The 13,206-nt window shown below is 39.4% G+C and overlaps 1 protein-coding gene across 1 annotated transcript in view; it reads right to left on the bottom strand.

Moving 5' to 3' along the window:
* Positions 1–462: 462 nt before the first annotated feature.
* The window catches only part of ITGA11 (integrin subunit alpha 11), a 66,653-nt gene continuing 53,909 nt past the window's right edge, over positions 463–13,206 (bottom strand). Inside the window, exons 21-28 of the mRNA XM_018552852.1 lie at positions 11,513–11,602; positions 9,057–9,147; positions 7,314–7,424; positions 7,146–7,232; positions 5,959–6,069; positions 3,942–4,037; positions 2,414–2,527; positions 463–1,150 (exon numbers count right to left, since the gene is read on the bottom strand). Of these exons, the coding sequence (XP_018408354.1) occupies positions 1,091–1,150; positions 2,414–2,527; positions 3,942–4,037; positions 5,959–6,069; positions 7,146–7,232; positions 7,314–7,424; positions 9,057–9,147; positions 11,513–11,602 (760 nt within the window). The 3' untranslated portion in view covers positions 463–1,090. The remainder of the gene's footprint in view (positions 1,151–2,413; positions 2,528–3,941; positions 4,038–5,958; positions 6,070–7,145; positions 7,233–7,313; positions 7,425–9,056; positions 9,148–11,512; positions 11,603–13,206) is intronic.

Here is a 13,206-nt window from a genome sequence, read left to right as displayed (position 1 = left end):
GTGCTTTAGAATGTTCTGAACTGATTTGCATTAGTGGGGAGGTGCTTCTTAATGGAGGGCAATGACAGCTTACTTCCTGTACTTTCTTGAGAGCACAGGTTTGCTTTAGCTGTGTTACAGTCTGATAGTATGCAGAACTTAACTGATCTCAACACTTCTGGGTCTATTCATGGAGCGTCAAAATAGTTTTGTTCGATCTCTTTTTAAGAAAGTGTTCAAGGGCCATATTTAGCATTTTCGAGTCATTGGTTTTTAGAGGTGTTTTTGAAATCTCTCCATATCCCTAAAAGCATGGCACTGCAATCTGAGAAGAATGATTTGCGGGATTGGTATGGCACTAGGAAAGTGATACATCATTACTTTTACAAGCCTCTCCTTCTTCCTTGGTACAAATTGGCTATTTTTATTCTTATTCCCAATTACTGCAAACAATTCTGTACTTTTGTTCTCATCTTTCAAAGTCCACTTCCCCTGGTTTTCTTATTTTGTCAGCCGATTGATTGATGGCTGCTTTATAAATATCTGAGGGAAATGGTGAATTCAGTCATAAAGACATCAAACGATGAAGTTGTACGGTTCACCACGTCTTTGTAAATCCAAAAACAATCTTATCCGATCCCACCAGACAGGAATAGTTCTGCCATCTTCTTCCCCGGCCAGGTAACAGTGGCATGCTAATATTAAACCAATAACAATAAAAAATGAAACCACTAGAAAACACAACTAATAATTTCAGTCCAGGGAAACAGACAGTGGTCTCCACCTATCGGTAGTGACGAGTTGGTTGATCCCTGAGCAGAACCTGTCAGAGCTTGCGAGTTCAGTCTTTGGCTGAAAGTTCAGTGAACATCAGATCAATAATAATACAAATAAATAGAGGCCAAGGTGGAAGTGGGAGCTCATTCATCCGGTTCCCTGAGGTAGCCTCTGGTGGTAAAGTCAGAGCTACCGGCTCAGTCTTGTGCAAGAAGGCATCTGTCCATTTGTCTTCTATCGTCAGATCTTCAGCCAGCTTCTCCCTCTGGCCCCTATAGGTTTGAATATATAGGCACGTGTGCAGGCAGTGGCTGGCCGCTCAGCTTTCCTTGGCTCACTCTAAAGCTTTGTCTTCTTCCTCTCTCTCGTGGTGACTACGTTTGAAGAATCCAAGCTGTATACCAGAAATAGACAAGACATTTCTATATAAAATCAGGATGAAATTCAACATATAAATAGAACGAGTTGCTGAAATTTAAACAATTAGGGGTCTATATATAAAAAATGGTTATAGCCTATTCATTCAGCAAAACTGCATTCTTTTTCTATGATCCTCATCAACATCTAGTGGACATAGTGTGGCATTTTCCCCATTTAAGAACATTCAACCAGAAGAGAAATGACAGAACATTCATTCTGTGTGAGTTCACCAGTTGTTGTGAGAATGGGGAAAAAACAAATGTTCTTAGTGTAATTTCTCTTCTGGTTGAATGTTCTTCAATAGGTTTATTCATAGAGAACAGCTCCAACTAGTGGCCATAATGTGGAATTTCCCTGATTGACTCTGTTCTTTATGAATTAACCTATTGAGGAGCATTTGACCAGAAGAGAAACATCACTAAGAATCTTGGTTTTTCCCCATACTCACAACAACTGGTTAACTCACACAGAACGAATGTTCTGTCATTTCTCTTCTGGTTGAATGTTCTTAAATGGGGAAAATGCCACACTATGTCCACTAGATGTTGATGAGGATCATAGGAAATGAATACATGTTAGTAAGGTGTTACAATGTTGCAGACTGCTGGAGGGAATAAGTATATAAATGTAACCATTAACACTACAGGGATAGCATCGGCTACATTGAAATGCCCATTCTCTGCAGCATTCTCTTTATTTGTATCTTGTTACTAACATATATTAATTTCCTATGTTCATCAGCTTCATCTAGTGGACATATTGTGATATTTACCCATTAAAGAACATTTTACCAGAAGGGAGATTACACTATGAACATTTGTTTTTGCCAGATTCTCACAATAGCTGGTGAATTCACACAGGATGAATGTACGTGCAGTTTTGCTGCGTAAGCTATGCAATTTCAATTATAAAAAAAAACCCTAGGTGTTGTTTAGATCCGGGTTCTTCTTTTATTAGATATACCTTTTATTCTAACGTAATATTGTATTCCATTACTAATTTTTGGTGCCTTAGAGAGCTGCCTCTGCCGTATGGCCTAGAGGTCCTGACACTGTTAGGGCACCTTTATAAGGATAATGGAACAAATACTACAATGCAAAGAATATTTTCGCACATACTTAGTGTATAAAATACATAGGCAGCCAAATGATCTTAAATGGTCGTCAACACTAGTGTACTTTTATCAAAACTAATGCAAAGACAACTGTATAATGTATACAATCGAAATGTTCTTTACCTTCCAAAGAGCCAGCACTAGAAGAGCCAATAGCAGCAGACCACCTAATGTACTGCTGATTATAATCCATATAGGAACTTCCCATTCTTCCTGCTTGGAAATTTCCAGTACAATCTATAGCATAAACAAGATTGAAACATTTATTTGTGGATACCACTACTTAATATAACAAAGAATGTTCAGCAATATATACAGGGGAAACTCGAATAATTAGAATATCGTGCAAAGTTCATTTATTTCACTAATGCAACTTAAAAGGTGAAACTAATATATGAGATAGACTCATTACATGCAAAGCAAGAGAGTTCAAGCCGGGATTTGTCATAATTGTGATGATTATGGCTTACAGCTCATGAAAACCCCAAGAACCCCAAATCCACAACCTCAAAAAAGTAGATTATTACAAGCAATCAATAAAACAAGGATTGTACATAGAACAATATCGGACCTCTGTAAAGTACAAGCATGCATATGTACTCAGTACTTGGTTTGGGCCCCTTTTGCAGCACTCACTGCAATTACTTTTGCACAATATTCTAATTATTCGAGTTTCACCTGTAGATGTTCAGTTTAAAAACTACATTACTGACAATGTTTAGCCAGTAGGTGTCAGCAGAGTTCTGTGTTAGTAAATATCACATCTCGTCTACATGCGCCAGCAATAAAAGTCTAGTTACAAATAAATGACTAAGTTGTATAACATTTTTATGCATGCTTTGTACCCTTCTCAGTCTACTTAACAGAGGCACAGTTTTATTTTTATGTTGTCTGCTCTAGAACAATGAAAGGGAGAAGCTCATGTGTTGCTATTTTGCAATACAGACAATACTTATTTCACAGATTTTCAATCATGAAGCTGTTAGCAGCACGTTAAAAAAAAGCATGCTATGCCATCTGTGACTGACCATGGATGGAAAACAGAAGAAGCTAAAGGTACTTATGGACAGATTGGAAAAATAATCCCATAATCCTCGGCAACTGGACAGTTTTTTAAGACACTAAGGGGTTAAATTATAAAAGATCTGCCAGGCTGATTCTGTTCGCATGGCACCAGCGCCCTTAGATGGCCCCGATGAGCATAGGATTTCCTATACTTGTCAGCATCATCTAAGGGCGCTGGTACCTGGAAGACATATGCAGATAAGGATGTGTGACTTTTGTTCTAACTGTCCTGGTTTGGATGTTTGTTCTCCGGTCTATGAATCAGATTTGTATTGATGCTACTAGTGTGTCAGATTAGTAGCCTTGAAGTCTGGCAGCATGCTCTACCAGTATATACTTGAATAAGGCCTATATTAAAAGGTTAAATATTTTGATAGGGATACCTACTGATTTACATATTTCTAAGAATAGATAATGAGTGTGATCTCTTATAAATGTCAGTTTTTAGCCAGTAGCACCAATAATATAACAATAAATGTCCTTTTGGAACACAACTTAAAATTCTTCTGCAAATTCTAACTGAATATACCCAACAAAACTGATGCGATATGCAAATGAATGGTATTTAATGCATTAATAGGATCACCTGACGGCTGGGCGCTTCCTCTCGGAATATAAAAGGACTCTGAAATTTCTGTTGTAATATAGCAATAGTCACCAGATTCACAGAGCGGAATTTAATCTGCAAGGAAAAAGGAAAAGGATATGTGATGAAACAATGAGTCTGGCTTAATTAATGCCAGACGCCTACAAACTGAGAGAATATGGCGTTAATCAAAAGGTAATAGGATGTAGATATGGGGGAATAGAATGGGATGCATTTATCAAAACTGGAGCAGACAAAATCTGGAGCAGTTGTGCATGGCAACCAATCAGCTTCTTTTTCAGTTTGTTCAGTTAAGATTTAAAAATGAGAGAGAGAAGCTGATTGGTTGTCATGCACAACTGCTCCAGGTTTTGTTTGCTCCAGTTTTGATGAATTCCCTTCAATGTGTTTTCATTTTTCAGGGTTGAAGGACAGTAGGGCAGGAGCAGGGTGATAGGTGGTGGACGGCCAAGACAGACTTACAGGGTGAAGAGTTTGGAGAAGGCAGGAGAAGTGTACAATCTAGGACAACATAGCTGATTGGGAAAAATTCTCCAATTCAGCTCACTTTCCAAATCAGCTATGTTGTCCTAGATTGTTCTCTTCTCCTGCCTTCTCCAAATTCTTCACCTTTTTGTGAATAGCCCTGATATTAATTTCATCTCAGACTATACAATTTAATCAATCTGACTATAGAACTAGACTGTTAGCTCTTGTAAGTAAAACAGCAAAGCATTCTGTAAAAACAGGCCTCACGTTCCTAAAAGTACACTGACTTTGGTTAAAATATTTCATTCTAAGTCCTAAAACAGAAACAGGCTGATATTATTTCACCAGGAAAGTGCAGTGTTTATTTTATTAAGAAATCGCCGTGTGAATCAATTAGAACATTCGTTCTGTGCCAATAGAGGCATAAATGATTGTTCTTTGTATATTTTCTTTTCAGGTTGAATGTAATGTCACACCACATTGTGGCCACTAGATAGAGCTGAGTATCATACGGAATAATTATGTATTTCTTATGGTCCTCAGCACCATCTAGTGGCCATAATGTGGTGTTACATTACATCATATTGGACCTGAAAAGAAAATATACAAAGAACATAAGTTTCTGCCTCTATTCACACAGAACAAACCTTCTCATAGATTTGCAGGGTGAATAGCTGTGTGAATTGTTTATAAATAGACCCTTTAACTTTGGAAACTAATTGTCAGCTGCTGGGACTTAAAAATACTAAGTATTTGTGCAGGTGGCCATACACTGTGCAAATTTCACTCAGTGGGTGCCGCTGTTAGCACCCTTTGGCCTGGCATCCCTCAACCAGCTGTACAAAGGAGATGGTCAGAAAATCTTCGAACAAACAATAAGCTACTAGCTTTGTTCGGGTATACTGACAGAGGCCGGCGGCTGCTGTCAGAATACAATGAAGACAGCGGGAGATTCCTCGATCGATGCTCCTAAGCGTTGGAGGAATCTGTAATATTTTCTTTGTTCAGCCCACAGGTTGAACGTACACAATATTACAGTGTATGGCCAGGTTAAGACATACTACTACTCTCTCCAGCACTTAAAATAGTAGCCTGCACCTGAGTGCTGGGTTTTTATATGGGGATAGTGGCCATGCACTCCACCAAGGTTGTTGTAGGATGTGAGAAAGCTATCTCCTGAGTCAGAGGGGATCATGGGAAGCCTGCCAATGTGACAACAAATGCACACATGCTGTAACAATGGCAAGAGTCTTGTAGAAAACTCATTATTGGCGAATCTTGGTGTGGAATAACCCATCCACATTCAATGTGATTTCTGTCTATTTCCCATCTGAACAAATGTATTTTTTGTTTTTAAGGCGGGATGTAACAAATTGTTACTAATAAATAAGATTCACGTGGTCCCCCATAACAGAGTTGACTCTTGTGGTAAAAGGTAAGTATGCAATCATGCTCATAGGTCACATTAAATGTTTTGGTTCTCCATGATGAATGACCACACTGTCTTCTTACATCTGCTGTTCCTTACCACTTGGAATGTTTTAGTCCACAATCTCCCATGCAGGGTAAGTGTTGATTCCTGATTGGACGCCAGGCTCATAGTGCAATCAATGGACACAACGTCTGAGTTGCTGTGATTCTGAAATAAATAATGCATTAATGTGTCATTTTAGGACCTGGAAATACTAAGGCAGAAGAACTCTATGATTTTGAAATCTGAACCCACAATGTTAAAAATTTACACCAACATATTGGAATGCCACCTATGTTTAAAGACTGGCTGAGGATCTAGTCTCATGTTCAACGAGTTGCTATCTAATAGCCTAGACTAGCTGTACTTGTACTGAAGCTTATGTGAGTTAGCTGCTATCGTATGTTGACAGGGAATGATTACTGTGGGGGCTGTGATGTTGGAAGACCAACCAATTAATTACTGGTATGGATCCCAGCCAGTAAGGAGGGTAGGGGGAGCAGTTTATGTTACTGTTAAAGCTGAACTCCGGGATAAGCAAATATTGTCCAAATACAAGAGTCATGTGTATTCTTATTCAGGGCCGGATTTACTCTCCCTGCGGCATCACCGAGTTCACATGTAAACGAAAAATCGGCTGCCTCACTCTACATTTACTCCTGCTTGTACAAAGCAGGGCTGAATGTAGAGAGGGCAACTTCCCCACAAGGACACCGCTGCCGCCCCAGTGCGCCCTGCCGCCCCGAGGCCGGGCCTCGGTGGCCTTATGGGGAATCCGGGCCTGTTCTTATTTGAATCTTGGTGAGCTTTGTGTATTTCTTCCAGATCCGTGCAGTAATCCAATGTGACACTTTACCTCTGTGCAGGAGCTTCCTATAATAAAGACTGCTTACTGCTGCTCTCTCTCTTTGTGCAGGGTGACTTGTCTCCGCCTCCTCCTATAGCTTTCTGCAGGCAGCCTGTACTGGGTGGAGCTTTCTTAGTCCCTCCCACACCTCTGCTCTCTGCATAAGTTATGTGCACGCAATGATGATGTCACTGCATTCGTTATATAATAACATCCATGACAGTAAGTGGACGTATATCCTCTGTAGCTACTGAAGAATATATTTGAATGAAAGTTTTTGTACCCGGAGTTCAACTTTAAAGATCCACAATCCATAAGGAAAGGAAAACATGAATAGATTGTAATAATTTTAGTTCCATGTTCCCAACCCTTCCCAACAGAGGTCAATATGCATTACCAGCTGTGCTATGTGACTGATGTCCTCTTCTGATGGCCTCCTGCGGTAATCTGTGCTATTTCCCCAAATATTACAGGTTTCATTTCCCTGTAACACAAAAATGTCATTAGCATAAAAGGAGCCACTAACAGTATGTTCTTTCTATCATACAGTTGTGTGATTGGTCACCTGGTCATTGGTTAGCTGTTGTAATAGGAGCAGACGATTACCACCACGAGTTGCCACAGGAATAGTGATCTTAATTGTGACCTCCTCAGGAAAGAAGCCCAGATTTTGTATCTGTAAAAAACACATATAAATTCACTGTAGACCCAGTGAGCATGTCCGTGATGTGTGTAAGACAGCTACATAGAGTCAGTATTATCTCCTGTACTAAGTAGCATGTCGAGCTCTGAAAGAGGCACTCGTATATAAATTCAAGAACAATGTGTGCATGTGGGGGGTGAAGGGGGGTGCTGCTACTTTTACTTGTTACCACTCTTACTGATATACCTAAAGCAGAACATTTATAGTAGATATCATGTCTAATTGCAGTGTTTTTACAGATCACCATACACAATCAGTGAGCTACCCATGCTATCCAGCAAACACTGCAGATATGCTTCAATTAGAACTTTTACTCCATTTACCAATGTATATTTCTTAATGTAGATCTTCTCTTTGGAAATACATTTAACAGAGCAGATGCCAGGAAACAAGCCAATGTGCTCGCTCCTGGACTGTGCTGTGCATATCTGTTTGGAGTAGTAGGCATTTAATACACGGAGAACCCGTGATGTCAGATCCCCGCCTGCCGCTTTGACACAGGAAGGGAAAGCTGATTTTGGACTGCACTTGACAGTCTGGGTTGAATGAACAGGCCACCATTCAGCCCAAAAGAGGACCAGCTCTGGACGTCTCGAATGGTGAGTCTTTTGGGAGCAGTGCTGGATTGGAGGTCAGTATTTCTCTTTTTATTTTAGGTGCTAGTCAAAATATTGTTTGTTATTATTTATTACTAGAGTTCTAATACTTTAGGGTTTGTTTACTTGTTACCAATCTTAGTCAACAGGAAGGGAAAGCTGATTTTGGACTGCACTTGACAGTTTGGGTTGAATGAACTGGCTGGCATTCAGCTCAGAAGAGGACCAGCTCTGGACATCTCGAGTGGTGAGTCTTTGGGGGCCTGTGCTGGATTGGAGGTGAGTATTGTTTTTTTGTAATTATTTTAGGTGCTAATCAAAATTATTTTTATTATTATTTAATACTAGAGTTCTAATACTAGAGGGTCCATTTACGTGTTACAAATCTTACTCAATATACATAAAGCAGAACATTCATAGTAGATATCATGTCTAATTGTAGTGTATTTACAGCTCACATACACAGACTTTCGCAAGTAATACCAATCAATGAGCTACTATTGCTAACCAGCAATCATAACATCTATGCTAATGTCAAAAAGTGAATTCAATTTGCCTTGATCTGCGTTTTCAGTAATAAATTGCAGCAAGATTTCTCAAAGCACTCCTCAGGGTCACCGGGGTTATACTCTCTGACATCTATGTCTAATGTCCTCTACCTTACTGTTTTTTGTATCACCAATTACATTCCAATTTGGGTTTAGGGAACTTCTCAGGACTGATAATTTTAACAAGGCTTGTTGTGCTTGAATGAATTCCTCTCCTCTATCATAATCAGGGGTTCTCAGATCACCAGGCTACTGGCAAAATGGAGTATGGTGGAGAGGTGCACAGCAGCAATGTCTGGATAAATAACTGGAACACTGAGGAAGTATGCTGCACTCCCCGTAGGCATCTCAAAGTAAAATTTTTGATTTTGACTGCAATGTAGCTTTCATGGGAGAGACATGTAGGGCCAGATAGGGTGAATTATTCAGTGAAAGTTTATTTGCACAAGTCAGTCACTTACCTTAAAAGAGCAGTTGAATGGCGGCCCAATAGCATTGTATCTGTCAGCTGACCCTTGAGCTGTGATCTCATACTGGTCCAGACTGGAGTGCCTGGGGTAGAAGAATAGTGGTGTTAGGAGGTGATCAGGTCCGATAATTGCACTGCTTAATGAATGCTGCTATCTGAGAGGATATACTGACTCTTCCTGGCTGGTAGACCTGCTAAGAAGTAGAAGGGATATATTGAGAGATGGAACATTAATATGTTCCAACTCCATCTTGAGTCTCAAATATTTCCTTGATGACAAACATGTGTCACAGACCATGGATCGAGTCCCACACATTAAGATTTGACAAATAAGATTCCACTCATGACTAGAAGCTCTTTCACATATCCGGCCTGAAATGTGTGCAGGTAATAAATGTGGATTTTAATATGACCCGTGTCACATACCCAGCCAGGCACCTCACAGTGAATGCTCCCTCTGGCTCTTGATTAAAGCACATACTGTTCATTTCTGCACTTTGTGCATTCCCAGTCTCTGGCTCTACTTGGGGTTCACCCAAAGTTTCTGAATTTTTGCTTCTTTGCATAACAGCTGGAACTAAAACAAACTGGAAATAACTATATAATGATTACACTTGCCTAATGCAAAGGGGCTGATTTACATATACTGGGCTGCTGGCCATAGCAGCCAATTGACTTCTGTGCTTAATTAGAAATATGATAAATGTTTAGTGATTGCTCCACCGTTTCTCCTGTTTTCCTTGCTTTATATTTTGTTAATCAGCACAGACAACCTGAACTTTTCTCACAAGGAAGTGGCTACTTTAAATGAGCATGGCAAGTCTAGAACCATTCTATAAACTGCATAAGTAATGGAAGCTGGGATATTAACTATGCGGGGGTGTCAGTTCTCTCTATACATATAATATAAGCATCATACGTCTATAGAATGTTGGAGTATTGGCTATATGGTATCAGCTCTCTCTATACATACAATAAGAGTCATACTTCTATAGACTGCTGGAGTATTGGCTATGTGGCATCAGCTCTCTCTATAGACACAATATAAGAATCAAACTTCTATAGAATGTTGGAGTATTGGCTATATGGTATCATCTATCTCTATACATACAATAAAAGAGTCATACTTCTATAGACTGCTGGAGTATTGGCTATGTGGCATCAGCTCTCTCTATAGACACAATATAAGAATCAAACTTCTATAGAATGTTGGAGTATTGGCTATATGGTATCATCTATCTCTATGCAAACAATAAAAGAGTCATACTTCTGTAGACTGTTGGAGTATTGGCTATGTGGCATCAGCTCTCTCTATAGACACAATATAAGAATCATACTTCTGTAGACTGCTGGAGTATTGGCTATGTGGTATCAGCTATCTCTATAGACACAATATAAGAATCATACTTCTGTAGACTGCTGGAGTATTGGCAATGTGGCATCAGCTCTCTCTATAGACACAATATAAGAATCATACTTCTGTAGACTGCTGGAGTATTGGCTATGTGGTATCAGCTCTCTCTATAGACACAATATAAGAATCATACTTCTGTAGACTGCTGGAGTATTGGCTATGTGGCATCAGCTCTCTCTATAGACACAATATAAGAATCATACTTCTATAGACTGCTGGAGTATTGGCTATGTGGCATCAGCTATCTCTATAGACACAATATAAGAATCATACTTCTATAGACTGCTGGAGTATTGGCTATGTGGTATCAGCTCTCTCTATAGACACAATATAAGAATCATACTTCTGTAGACTGCTGGAGTATTGGCTATGTGGTATCAGCTCTCTCTATATATACAATATAAGCATCATACTTCTATAGATTGCTGGATTATTGGTTATATGGTATCATCTGTCTATGTATGTACATACAACATTAGAATCATGCTTCTGTAGACTGCTGGAGTATTGGCTATATGGCATTAGCTCTCTCTATACATACAATATAAGAAACATACTTCTATAGACTGCTGGAGTATTACCTATATGGTATCAGCTCTCTCTATACAGACAATATAGGAATCATACTTCTATAGACTGCTGGAGTATTGGTTATATGGTATCATCTATCTCTATACATACAATGTTAGAATCACACTTCTATAGACTGCTGAAGTATTGGTTATATGGTATCATCTATCTCTATACATATAACATTAGAGTCATACTTTTATACACGGTTGGAGTACTGGCTAAATAGTATCAGCTTTCTCTTTACAGACAGTATATAAAACTCAAACTCATACTCAATAAAAATGTCCTAAAGTATAAAAGTATTTAAAAGAAGAGAAGAACAATATGAACAGTTACTATGAGCAGTACAGACAGTTCTTTCAGACATTTTTTATATGGAACCCTTGTTAAAATGTGTTAGATCAGAGACAACAGGCTAGAAATCAACATGGAATGAGATAGAAGTAAGAGCGGCTATGTACCTGGTGAACAGGAGATCCGACTCATACTTGAGGTTGAAGTTCAGCAGAACCTCATTATCAGTGATTGTACTCTCCAGTTCTTCACTGTCACTGTAAAGACACATGCAATGATAAGAAATTATTACTTATAGATTTTTGTGTAACCCTCTACCCCACGTGTGTCAAACTCAAGGCCCAGGAGCCAAATCCGGCCCACCAGGCCATTTCCTAGACTTTCAGATCTAGGTATTAAGTTATTACTAAAACCAGTGATAATCGAATGCAGAGGCAATTATGATAAAGATTAGATACATTTATATAGTCTTACAGATACCTGTGAGGGCAACCATAATGTTGATGCGGCCCTCGAATAAATTGAGTTTGACACCCTACCCGATTTAAAGGCAACCTTTCCTGAGAGAAACATGGAAGCTGCATTGCCAGTACTACTTCCCTGACTAAATGGACTTCAGCTACAGTCATTACCTCAAGATAAGTTCTTCTGACTTTTCTCTGTCCTAATTGGCTTACTTGCTTCATGTCAATGAGTTACCAAGTACTGAAGCCAGCTGTTCAGCATAATAGCAGGAAAACTAATATTTTCAGGAAGCGGTCAGCAATGGCAAACCACATTTACAACAGCGCTAGAGTGGGAACAGACACATTTTTTTATGCGGAAGTTGGACAAGTGTTTTAGTGTGAGCATTCAAACACAACAGTGTACCTTAATCTTTCTAGCATAGGTTAGAAGATTAAAGTGAATTGTAACTGGCTGCTACCTCATCATTCCTTTCCTACTTTGATAAATATATTTTTTTTAAAGAAAAATCTTGTTTCATAAACAATTTCTTAATGAACTGATAACTGTCTGTAATAAGAATCGGGTAATTTGTCATTAATGCCAACGCTTCGGGGCCATGCAGGGCCCTGAAGAAGGGACCCCTTCATTGCCCCGAAATGTTGGTGTTTTTTGACAAATTTTAACAATGATACAGTAAACTGAACCAGGATTTATAACCTCATGTGTGCTGATAATTACCTGATTCTTATCACACGGTAGCATCCACGTCATCACTACGAGCACCACTGTCCTTCAAGGTCATAGCATTATATGGAGTGTAGGTGATGCACAACGCTATTGTATAATTACTGTCTGTGACTACCCTCCTCACACCTTCCTACATATGTAGATACCGGGGAAGGAGTGAAGGGGAATACAATAGAGTGTTATTTAAGTGGCAGCTCTGAGTCCGTTGGAGCTTCTCACATCACATCTAAAATGGTGGCGTCCAGCAACAATCTCAAGGCTTTTTGATGTCTACGTAAGGAAGGCTTTACAGGAAAGTAACATGCATTAAATATGTTAAACGCACATATACTCTAAGAAGAAGATTGTTGTTGGAATGAATGCTCTGACTGCAGATTGCCTTATAAAGTTTGCCCATCCTCAGGCAAACAGAGGTCTCGGTTTGCCTGAGGACGGGGCTGCATGGTCTTGAAACTTCGCTAAGGAGATGTGTGTTATCTCAGTCAATAAACAGCATTGACTTTAATATCATGGAGTTTCGAATGACTACTTTCATCTATCTACATTTCACGGAGGCATCCGTTGTCAACACCGCACCCACCCAGTTGGATTTGGGTTTTTGTCTGGACAGGAGTGCGATGGGACAGGAGGATTAAAGGGGAACTATGGGGTTAAGGCTTTTCCCCAT

Source organism: Nanorana parkeri, unplaced genomic scaffold (genome assembly GCF_000935625.1).
Source record: "Nanorana parkeri isolate BGI_ZX_2015 unplaced genomic scaffold, ASM93562v1 scaffold98, whole genome shotgun sequence".
Classification (NCBI taxonomy): domain Eukaryota; kingdom Metazoa; phylum Chordata; class Amphibia; order Anura; family Dicroglossidae; genus Nanorana; species Nanorana parkeri.
The sequence above is the reverse complement of the archived record's forward strand: the minus strand, read 5'-3'. Positions and strand labels throughout refer to the sequence as shown.